Source organism: Amblyomma mixtum, chromosome 3 (genome assembly GCF_055824585.1).
Source record: "Amblyomma mixtum isolate Tamu chromosome 3, ASM5582458v1, whole genome shotgun sequence".
NCBI classification, from domain to species: Eukaryota; Metazoa; Arthropoda; class Arachnida; order Ixodida; family Ixodidae; genus Amblyomma; species Amblyomma mixtum.
In genome coordinates, this window is record NC_143014.1 from 350,005,444 (window position 1) to 350,017,812 (window position 12,369).

General features: G+C 48.4%; 1 protein-coding gene across 1 annotated transcript in view; it reads left to right on the forward strand.

Moving 5' to 3' along the window:
• Window positions 1–6,564, forward strand: part of LOC149356329 (aurora kinase C-like) — a 73,644-nt gene extending 67,080 nt beyond the window's left edge. Inside the window, exons 8-9 of the mRNA XM_089576310.1 lie at window positions 5,622–5,853; window positions 6,460–6,564. Of these exons, the coding sequence (XP_089432436.1) occupies window positions 5,622–5,853; window positions 6,460–6,564 (337 nt within the window). The remainder of the gene's footprint in view (window positions 1–5,621; window positions 5,854–6,459) is intronic.
• Window positions 6,565–12,369: the final 5,805 nt, after the last annotated feature.

Consider the following 12,369-nt stretch of genomic DNA (forward strand, 5'->3'; position numbering starts at 1 on the left):
CATCGGGTTGTGGTTCACGCGTTAAGTTCATTAACAGTTATAACGAGAAAATATACCCTATATTCAGCCGCGGCGCTTCAATTTCTTTGGAGGAGAAATTCGAGGCCCGTGTCCTGTGCGATGTCAGTGCACATTAAAGAACCCCAGGTGGTCGAAATTTCCGGAGCCCTCCACTACGGCGTCTCTCATAGCCTTTGTCGCTTTGGGACGTTAAACCCCATAAACCAACCAACCTATACCGTATATTACGAAGGTAGCTGTAAATCGCAATAGTATAGTGCAAAATATGTGGTAGATGGCGCAGCTTTGTGACTTAGAAGGGTTATTTCTGGAAAGGAAACATATCTGGGTGTTTGGATTTCGTCTTCTCCACGTTTGCTAAGCGTATCTATGAAAACTCCTGAAGCTCCCGTAGCTGGCGCTCTGAAATCGAGCACTCAGGCAGTGATGGCAGATAATTTTTTTATGCTTCCGCACGTGCACTTATGCATTGCGGAGAATCCACTTTGGCTGCTGACTGCCTCTGCCTTTCTGCTCTTTGCATCCTCTACCTCCAGAAACTTAGGCTCCTTGTGCTGGTAGAAAAACATTGCCATATTTTCGTGGCTCCCCACGTGCGCTTATGCATTGCGGATAATCCACTATCGCTGCTGATTACCTTTGCCTTTCTGCTCTTCGCATCCCCTACCTCCAGGCACTTAGGCTCCGCGTGCGTGTACAAAAACATGCCATATTTTCATGGCTCCCCATGTGCACTTATGCATTGCGGAGAACCCACATTGGTTGCTGACTGCCTCTGCCTTTCTGCTCTTCGCATCCCCTACCGCAAGGCACTTAAGCTCCGCGTGTTTGTACAAAAACATCGCCATATTTTCATGGCTCCCCACGTGCAATTATGCACTGCGGAGAATCCACTTTGGCTGCTGACTGCCTCTGCCTTTCTGCTCATCGCCTCCCCTACCTCCAGGCACTTAGGCTCCGCGTGCTTCTACAAAAACATCGCCATATTTTCAGGGCTCCCCACGTGCACGTATGCATTGCTTGGTAGTGGTGCTTTCTGGGGTTCGGTATTTGGCCTTAGGATGGACGGTACTGTACTGGTTATCACCTGAAAGCTTGGCTGCAACATCTAGACACCAAAAACCCTGTATGATCGACGACGGCCGCTAGTAAACCTTGTTAGCGCCTGTTTTCTGGCAAACGATTAGCGCGCTTACGTTCTCTCGTTGCTTTTTACAAAAAAAGCGATTTTCGAGCATTGGTCCAGCCTTCGCATTCATTTTTACTGCAACTTGCCTACGACGTCATTCTGCAAGATATAGCGTAGCGATCAGTAACAGATCTACTTGAGTCTGGGTTGCGCCTGTCTCGGCCGAGTCCTCGCTTTGGTCTAAGTGCACAAGGCTGCTTAAGGCTGGCGTTTACCTTGTGAGATATACTGCAATCTCAATAATGCCGAAAACAAGATGTTATGGCGGCATTTTAAGAACTGGAGTGCGCGCTACAAAAGCGATCACATGACGAATGCACCGGTAGTTTATGGTGTTATCTCAATTTTTTTTTTCCTGGCACTTTCGGAGGTGGCAAAGCCAGCTGCTGAAGACTCTTACTACATAAGCCATTTATTTACATTTTATCATGCCGTGACTACGGAGTCGCTGACGAGTGCAAGTAAATTGTGAATTTTTGTTGTTCATTGCCAATGTGCTGACTTCGCGCTACCAAAATAAGAGACAAGCTGTGAGCGGCCACGCAACAAACCAAAAATGAGCAATTATAGAAATCACGGAGAAACATGTACAAAAAATAAAACGCGCTAGGGGTATAACGTGGTTAAACCGAGCAGACGTGCGAACGCATGTGTTTAGCCTGTTTGGCTCATGGTTTTGCTTTGCTGGGTTGTTGGCACATCTGGCGACGATATTAGAGTGAAGTTAAGCTCTGATCGAGGTTAAGCTGGTCTTATCTGTTTGTTCCGAAGGAGGACGTTGATGGAGACGACGGTGTACAATGCGCGCAGCGCGCGAGAGCGTGTTACAGTATAGTTTTTTCATGTTTGGGTCTGCACGAAACCCTGGCCAATCTCCCACCGTTTGTATGTGCCATCGTTTTTGAGGCAACAACAACAACCCGAGGCGTGATGGGCTGCCGCTATAGCACAGTACTCTCTTGCAGTGACCAGCGAAGCTAAGCCGTTCGCGCCGCCGGGGGTTCCAGTCGCGGCAATATTTATTTTATTTCTGCACCCTTAAATTCACGGACGCCACAAGATTCTTAATTGGGTATGACCCCGTGAAATAGTGATTTCGTACCAAAAGCCATGAGCACATTGAAGAGTTCAGTTGTCTGAAATGCAACATCGTCACAGATTCGTGCTCAAGTACGCTGGTTGGCCTTCGAATGTCCGTGGGACGGCGCCGGGCCTGAGTGTCAGCTTCTCGCGTTGCGGCGACACTGCTTCTGCGTTGATCACGAACTCGTGAGACCGAATTAAATACGCGGGGCGAAATGCCTCTCGCAGACACGGATACGCTTGGAGTCTAAGCTAAATCCACCGCTTTCCTGTCGGGGTATCGCCCGCTTCCATATTTTGCGCTGCTCGGCGTCCCTCCGCCGCCAGAACAACGAGGCCTTTTCCTGCGTACCTCCGTAGCCGGAGCGGCAGCCCTTCACGCAGAAAGTATTTGGCATTGCAGGCTTGCACGTCACGGGCACTGTACTTATTTTGCAAACGAAGGCAAAGTGAGAAGAGAAAATAGAGCCGCAACGCCGGCATCCCATTCCTCCCGTAGACTCGCGGCCGTAGAGCCGCTCGCCTCCTCGCGTTGTTGCCCCCACACGACTCTTAGCGCCGCCTCGTGGAAGGCGCGGTGAACATATGAAGCTCTCCCACAGAGTTACGGAGAAGTTTCATGACCATAAAGCATTGAAGAACTATGGTATTACCAATATTAGCGGACACCTGAAAACCGGTAAGTCATATTAGGTAGTAAACTGATTCACTAATTTTTAATAATTACCTTTTTAACTATTACAGTTAGGCGCCTAGTTGCAATGAGATATTTGTAGCCGGTCGGTAGTAATAGCCATTTCAGTTTTTAGAATTTCGAAAATGCGATTATCCTGGATGCTGTGGCTCGACAAAATTTGGCTTTTTCGACTAGTTACGTGCACTGGAGGGGATGCTTCGCCTGCATGCTTTCGATAGCGCATCTATTTTTCGCACAAAACAGCCACACTTTGTCGAGCCACAGTGGTGAGGTAATTGCGTTTTCGAAATTCTAAAAACTAATATGGCTATTACTACCGACCGGCTACAAATATCTCATTGCAACTAGGCGCCTAACTGTAATAGTTCAAAAGTTAATTATTAAAAATTAGTGAATCAGTTTACTACCTAATATGACTTACCGGTTTTCTGGTGTCCGCCAATATTGGTAATACCATAGTCCTTCAATGCTTTATGGTCATGAAACTTCTCCGTAACTCTGTGGGAGAGCTTCATATGTTCACCGCGCCTTCCACGAGGCGGCGCTAAGAGTCGTGTGGGGGCAACAACGCGAGGAGGCGAGCGGCTCTACGGCCGCGAGTCTACGGGAGGAATGGGATGCCGGCGTTGCGGCTCCATTTTCTCTTCACACTTTGCCTTCGTTTGCAAAATAAGTACAGTGCCCGTGACGTGCAAGCCTGCAATGCCAAATACTTTCGGCGTGAAGGGCTGCCGCTCCGGCTACGGAGGTACGCAGGAAAAGGCCTCGTTGTTCTGGCGGCGGAGGGACGCCGAGCAGCGCAAAATATGGAAGCGGGCGATACCCCGACAGGAAAGCGGTGGATTTAGCTTAGACTCCAAGCGTATCCGTGTCTGCGAGAGGCATTTCGCCCCGCGTATTTAATTCGGTCTCACGAGTTCGTGATCAACGCAGAAGCAGTGTCACCGCAACGCGAGAAGCTGACACTCAGGCCCGGCGCCGTCCCACGGACATTCGAAGGCCAACCAGCGTACTTGAGCACGAATCTGTGACGATGTTGCATTTCAGACAACTGAACTCTTCAATGTGCTCATGGCTTTTGGTACGAAATCACTATTTCACGGGGTCATACCCAATTAAGAATCTTGTGGCGTCCGTGAATTTAAGGGTGCAGAAATAAAATAAATATTGCCGCGACTGGAACCCCCGGCGGCGCGAACGGCTCAGCTTCGCTGGTCACTGCAAGAGAGTACTGTGCTATAGCGGCAGCCCATCACGCCTCGGGTTGTTGTTGTTGCCTCAAAAACGATGGCACATACAAACGGTGGGAGATTGGCCAGGGTTTCGTGCAGACCCAAACATGAAAAAACTATACTGTAACACGCTCTCGCGCGCTGCGCGCATTGTACACCGTCGTCTCCATCAACGTCCTCCTTCGGAACAAACAGATAAGACCAGCTTAACCTCGATCAGAGCTTAACTTCACTCTAATATCGTCGCCAGATGTGCCAACAACCCAGCAAAGCAAAACCATGAGCCAAACAGGCTAAACACATGCGTTCGCACGTCTGCTCGGTTTAACCACGTTATACCCCTAGCGCGTTTTATTTTTTGTACATGTTTCTCCGTGATTTCTATAATTGCTCATTTTTGGTTTGTTGCGTGGCCGCTCACAGCTTGTCTCTTATTTTGGTAGCGCGAAGTCAGCACATTGGCAATGAACAACAAAAATTCACAATTTACTTGCACTCGTCAGCGACTCCGTAGTCACGGCATGATAAAATGTAAATAAATGGCTTATGTAGTAAGAGTCTTCAGCAGCTGGCTTTGCCACCTCCGAAAGTGTCAGGAAAAAAAAATTGAGATAACACCATAAACTACCGGTGCATTCGTCATGTGATCGCTTTTGTAGCGCGCACTCCAGTTCTTAAAATGCCGCCATAACATCTTGTTTTCGGCATTATTGAGATTGCAGTATATCTCACAAGGTAAACGCCAGCCTAAGCAGCCTTGTGCACTTAGACCAAAGCGAGGACTCGGCCGAGAAAGGCGCAACCCAGACACAAGTAGATCTGTTACTGATCGCTACGCTATATCTTGCAGAATGACGTCGTAGGCAAGTTGCAGTAAAAATGAATGCGAAGGCTGGACCAATGCTCGAAAATCGCTTTTTTTGTAAAAAGCAACGAGAGAACGTAAGCGCGCTAATCGTTTGCCAGAAAACAGGCGCTAACAAGGTTTACTAGCGGCCGTCGTCGATCATACAGGGTTTTTGGTGTCTAGATGTTGCAGCCAAGCTTTCAGGTGATAACCAGTACAGTACCGTCCATCCTAAGGCCAAATACCGAACCCCAGAAAGCACCACTACCAAGCGAATAGAGCCTGTTGGCCGGAAAACAGCCGCTCCGAGCAGGGTTCGCGCAGCGACTCGTGCCCCCACGCCGACAGCCGCGCCACTAGCGGCGCGCGCTGTCCCTATATGAAACTTTGGCGGGAGTTTCGTGACCAGAAAAAAACATTGAAGGACTATGGTAATACTATGCAGCAAAAGCCATATCTTTACCAAGAAAATTCTACTTATGAGAATTTTTGAAAGTGTTCGCTGAAACACCCGGTATGTACGCATGTTGAATCTTGCATTTTTGCCTGCAGGCGACATACAATGTGCGGAACTGGGGAGTACCTCCCGCCAGAAATGGTGATGCACCTCGCATACGACGAGAAGGTGGACCACTGGTGTCTGGGCATCCTCATCTACGAGATGGTGGTGGGCAGCACACCCTTTGCGTCGGACTCATTTGACAAGACCCGTGAGCTCATAATGGCGGCCAAGCTTGAGTTCCCGCACCATGTCGGTGCCGATGCTCGCGACATCATCGGAAAGGTTAGAAGCACGCATTGCGCGAAATAGTGTACCCCAGTGGCTACATGTTGCATCCGTGTCTGTCAGTGAAGCATACGTGCTGAGTTTGTTGTGCTTTTCCGCGCTGCGGATATACACTGCTGACTCAGCAGAGTTGTGTAATCTTCCTATTTGTGCCGCACCTTTCGTCTGGCAATGATGGCATATTGGACTGAAAGAGACCTGTGCCTATACGGTTTTCTTCTTCAGAAGTAGCGAATGTGGCAATAGGTTCTGTTAGTCGAAAAAGCGCTTACTTTATAGAAATGTATTCAGTTTTTGATAGATGCAGTAGATCAACTGAGAGGTATGTAGGTTAAGGTATGATAGGGTAGGTGGGAGTGTAGGGTACGGTAGGGTTGGTAAGGCACGTAGGTTAACAGGTTATGGTGCCGTAGTGTAGCCAGTTTAATGAGGGTAAGTAGAATAGTTAAGGGGACGTAATGGTAGATAATATACGTAAGGGTATTAAGGCTAGGGTACGATGCGTAGGGGTTGGTAAGACAAAGCATGTGTGTTAGGTAGGGAGATGGACATGCTGTTTAGTTTTAAATACGCGGACGACTCCAACATATATTATTTTCGCAGCTGGTCCGGATACGTGCCGTAGACCGCATTTCCTTGGATGAGGTGCTGGCCCACCCGTGGATCACGAAGAACGCCGACACCACAGTGGTGTCCACGACTCTCTGAAAAGATCCCCGCTGGCATCGCTCATTGCGTTCACTGGGCACGCTCATTTTGTCGTGCACATTTGACGAGGCATCTCAAATTCCTTCTATCGGTTTAGGTGTTTGTTTCGTGTTTTTTTCGCGCATTCATATTGTCAGTACATGTAGTACAGCATTTATAGGGCATTCATTGCGTAAATTTTTACTTAGTTTCGTACAGCACGTTTTTAGAATACTCGTTATTTTTATTCACAAAGTTACGAGCATTCATTTGGATCGTTTACTGGTGAAGATTGGAGGCATTGTGTTCTGAGAACGCTAGTTATTTTTTATGTTCTATGCTTCAACTAGTTTATCTGATCACATCCCGCGAACAAAAAAATTGAACTAGATATCCTTAAAGGGACGCAGGAGGAATTTATGTTGTATCGATAGAGTACCACCTCCTAACCACAAAAAGATAACTCTTACCTGCAAATAAAGGTCTTGAGAAGTGAAGTACAGGTACCGCGGTCACAGGCTCATCTCGCAGGCACAGGTGCGATGACGAAAAAGCTGGAAAGAAGGAATGGATCTCTGAGGCTGACCAACGTGCTTGAAGGTTAGCGTTTGTGTATCGGACCTTCGGTCGTGTCGCACGCATGGGCACTAACCACCGGTCAAGCTCCGGGGAGCATGCCGCTATCTAATGCGGGATAACCCACTCGCCCTCTTACGCACCGAGTGAGCTATAAAAACACTCGCTCAATAAAGCAGGTCGTTCAGTGTTCTGTGGCTGCGTCCACGTTTGACTTCGGCCAGTGGTGAAATGATGCTTGGTGTCAGAAGTGGGATGATCCTCGAGCCTGCTGTTCGTGGATTCCACTCGTCATGCTCACCCGCCGACGGACGACCCGGAGCAGCTTTGCAGACCTGGAAAGCATCAAGCTTTCAGAACCACTTACCCTGTCCGGGCAAGCCGGAAGAAGATGGAAGCTTGTCCACCCAAGTTTTGAACTCTTCTTGGAGGCAACGTCACCTGAGAAACCAAAGACTGAAGCGGCGAAAATGGCGCTCTTGCTCAGCGTAGCAGGCGAAGTTGCGATGGATATTTACAGCAATTTCTCGTTCTTGGAGACAAGGCAAACAGGACTTCAAAGTGGTTGTCGCCATGTTTCAGGAATACTTCGCTGGAAAGAAGAACTAAGTGCACGAAAAGTATATGTTTCGTAAACGCGTGCAGTAGCCGGCAGAACCTTTCGAACAATTTTTGCGAGAGGTGAAGAAACAAGCGAGGTTGTGCAATTTCGAGGCCCTAACTGACGACATGGAACATGACTAAGTGGTTTTCGGCACAAATTCTCCCAAGCTACGAGAGCAAATGCTCAGAGAAAAGTATTTAGCGCTCGAAAGAGCTATGACCTTATGCAACGCAGCTGAAACAACTGCGTTGAGACATGGTTCAAGACAGAGATAGAATCTATGCAATAACTTCAAGAAAAGAGCATCAGCCAGCCACGTGCCCCTGTTGCGGCCGGACACATCCGTCATTGCGCTGCCCGGCATACGGAAAAGAGCATCAGCCAGCCACGTGCCCCCATTGCGGCCGGACACATCCGCCAATGCGCTGCCCGGCATACGGAAAAGAGCATCAGCCAGCCACGTGCCCCCGTTGCGGTCGGACACATCCGCCAATGCGCTGCCCGGCATACGGAAGAATGTCGTTCGCGCAACAGGCCAAACCGTTCTACCTCGTGTTGCAGAGGGAGAACAAATGTTGGTGAGGTATAGCAAGATGGTGACTTAGAGAGAAATCCCCTTCTTGGAGAGAAATCCCCAGTCCCCAGTCTTGGAGTGCCTTCCGACTACACATCGTAGATCGCGGTTGGACTGCGCTCCTCACGAAGAGGCATTTGACGTGCACTTCAGTAAGTACAACCGATCCATATTCGTAGCTTACACGGAGTAGCTCTGAACGATTTTCCGGGTGCACTTTTGAAAATCTGTGCGCCTCAATTCTTGTTCTTGATTCGCAGGTGACAGCATTGAGGACCCCGGTCATTACAGCGATTGGGTGAGCAGCATAGGCGACCTGATGCTTGAGGACACACCACGGGCGTCTACGCCGCTGCCGAAAAGCCACCACGATTCCAAGGAGCAGTCAAGTTCGTCGAGTTCGTGGGTGTCTTCGGCTCTTCCTTTCACTTACTCTTGGGACGCCTCAGTGAGCAGCTCCGGGGCCGGATCCCTTCTCTCTCCGCCGTCGTGGCGAAAGGAAATCTCCGTAGAAGAATCTGTTTCCGGCTGCCGTCGGCGCCTGCAATTCTCTGACGGTTGCACGGTTGCAGACATCATGACAAAGGCGAGCGCGATGATTCCAAGGAGTTCCCGTCAAGCACTGGTGACGCGGAAGGCACTCTTTTTGCTAATGAGTTGGAGGAGTCAAGCATAGAGGTGTCTTCGAGTTTCCTGCATAGCCTGGAGGACGACCATGACGGGCTGCCTGCGCTCTTCCAGCGCTTCGATGTCAACGCTACTGACTGTGCAGTTTCCGTGAAAGGCAGCTCCGCCACTTGAAGCGCGAACGGATCATACAAGCGCTGGAGCTCCCAGTCACGTCTGTCGAGCTACACCTCACTTCTGGAATCTTCGGAAGCAGCGACCAGAGCTGGGAATCCTCGGATTGATTGGCATTCGCATGGAAGGTGCACCGCAGTTCCGTAGCGTATTTAATGAAGACTAAGGCAGAACACCGACCAAAAGAAAAATGCACACTTAAGCGACGTTTCGGCTACCACACGGGAGCCTTGTTCACAAACTGATACGGACGTAAAAAGACTGGCTATTTAAGCTTGAAAATGGGCCCTAGGCACCGGGCGTATGCACTAGAATGCCTAGTGCATAGCCCGCTCCCTAGGGCCCATTTTCAAGCTTAAATAGGCAGTCTGTTCACGTCCGTACCTGTTTGCGAACAAGGCTCCCGCATGGGAGCCGAAACGTCGCTTAAGTGTTCATTTTTATTTTGGTCAGTGTTCTGCCTGCTTCATGTACACTCCCGACAATGGGTTTCCGTCCAGCCCTCGACTTCAGCGTATTTAATGCTTGCAGATATCCTCTGTCGATGCCTTGGCTATGTACATGTGCTGCTTTATTATTATTTTCCTTTGTAATGTCGGCTTAATGAAAGACTGTTGTAGCGAAGTGCGCTTTATCGTTAGCCTGATAGGAATAAGAAAACCCTGTGAGGAAGTTGTGAGGAAGTTGTGCTTAGGGAAACGAATGCTCACACTGCGGTATATCCTGCAAAGTTGCATGTTCGGTTACCTGTGCTTCTTATTTAATGCTAATCCATTTTTTTATCATTCTTTTTCTATTACAGCCGCATTTTTGTGCTTCTCCCTGCGTGATTGAAGCGGGCGGCAAAGCCTGGACGTTTTCTCGCCTGGTGGGCAGTCGAAGTCTTCGTGCAGAAGTCGCAAATCTTGCTTTTTCTGTAGCAATGTTAATAAACTTATTTCGTTTTTTCACTTCGTACTTCTGTGTGTTCTTCGTCATCCTTTCTGCACTCTGACTTCGGCATAAGGTGTTCCCGACCGGGCTTCTCCAGAGTGGCCAAGGGGATGGTGATACGAAGGATTTCTGACTCTTCGAGTTCGGGTCATATTTCACCATATTAATGCTACCTAATTCTAATTGTTTTTCGCAGGTATTGGGAGAGCCATGAAGGTCAATAAACTATCGTGACGCTTTAAGCACCTTAGCTTTTTAAACGGGCATGCTGCTACACTAGGTGAGTTTTTATTTTTCTGAACTGGGCGCTATTTTGCAAGTAATGTCTATGTGCAACGTTCGTGTGCGGTATAGAGGAAGATAAAAGGAGGGTTTCATAACGGACGACGCACAAACAGTGTTGATGAATGTGGGTAATATGTAATGGAAGGCAAGAGGAGGCGAGCTCTCACACAGGAAAGCCTGCTTGGATTTGGCAGCAGGGTGACGTGTCTATCAAAGATACCGTGATCTGCCTCCCCATCCCGTGGCTGTTCTGAGTTGTACGCGGCGTTGCCCTGGAGCAACAATTCCTTACGTAGTAATTTATAAAGCCAGGGCTCTGCTTTACTTGTCTGATGCTTTTTGTGCGTATTCAAACTGTATTATTCTCTTTAGCCCTCGCGATCACAAAATAAAAATTCGGGTATGAAAACGGAATTAGATAGCATGATGATTCATATCTAGCTTTACAACCGTCATATTCAGACTGCTAGCTGTAGTGGCGCATATCCGCCGTGGTGTTCCGGTGCCGAAATTGTATACATCGAATTTTATTCTTATTGATAAAGGCTGCTTTCTAGAAACCAGGTTGATAACAAACCCGCTGGGCATGTTGTTATGACGTCACAAGGTGACGTGACCTCTCTCGACCAGTCAGGGCATGTTGCGATGACGTAACAAGATCACTCGACCTCATTCGAGCGATCAGCCTATTCGGACTCGGATATCGGCAGGGTTTTTATGCCATGCATTAACGGGGAACCTGTGCTATCGGCTTTTGTGGCGTAGGTAGTCGCTAGAGAGAAAAACGTTTAAAGTATGAAATGGTTGGGTTGTCCTTCATTCCAGAAGCGGATTGGTCAGCGCCGCCTCTCAGTCCTCAGTTGTTGAGTTATTGATTCTTTGTATAGTTGGGTTTGTCTGGCATGCCAATACCATACGGTATAAGTCAACCACTTCATTGCAGAAGGCGCGATGCGGTTCGTGCGAATTTGGAAACATACAGCTGAATTTGACAGGATTTATATAAGTATCCGATTGCAATTTGCTTAAAAAAATCCCTTGCGTAGTAATCTTGGGAAATATTAGTAAACATGGGCATTCACAATAATGTCGATGAAATTACTCAAGGCCATTCGGTATCGCAGAGGATAGGGCTATCAGGAAGCAGGACAGAAAGGGACATACTCGATGGGCTAGGGCTTCTATGCATTTGGTCTACAGTATATCATAAGAAGAAATAAAGGCTAATCCCGAGGAGAAGTTTGCGGGCGCTATGGTGCGCCAGTTAAGGAAAGCACAAGCCCTTCTGTTGCAAGGGAAGGAGCTGAGGGCGTCGGCTCTTGAAGCCGGGCAAGCAGCCAGGGAAGCCTTGGGCGCTTCCTGTATGGAAGATACGAAAGCGGGCGAGAGGCTGCGTGCTGCCCAGCAGCGAAAGAATGTATAGTGTGGTGACCTTCACCTAGTAGTAGTCTCCTAAAATGCTCTGCGGCTTCCCTAAAATAAGCTTTCTCTTCCCCCCCCCCCCGTAGTTTCTAAGGATACAAGTTTATTAGCGCTCTGCATATCTGGGAGGCCTTTTGCACCGTTTGAGTGCTTAGTCCTCACCCTTCATTATTTACAGGCGCATATATTCAGCCGTTTTTACCTACTGAGACAATGGATAATTTTAATTTAGTAGACAGCTACTCTCTTAGAAGTATACCGGATTGGCGATGTGCTTTTCACCTGGCGCCGCAACTGGTACCTGGCATGCGCAGTACGCAATCCGCAATTCTCCATGGCTGTCTTGCACTGACGTAATTGTAGGACCCATTTTGGTAGACCATTTGAAAGGTTGCGTGCTTATCTAATCAGCGGATCGTCACCTGCTCGATATACACTGGGCAAAATTTGGAAGTTCCAGAATCTTGACACTTCTGATCTCATGTGAAAGCCATTTTTTTACATGGTTTGCACTTGTGCAGAACCGCTAATCTGGAACTCTCTAAAGTTTGCATCGTTCACGTGTTTAATCTCCCTTTCAATTTTCACAGCTTCAGTCAAGCCATCCGTCCATATCAAAAAACCTTTTCTC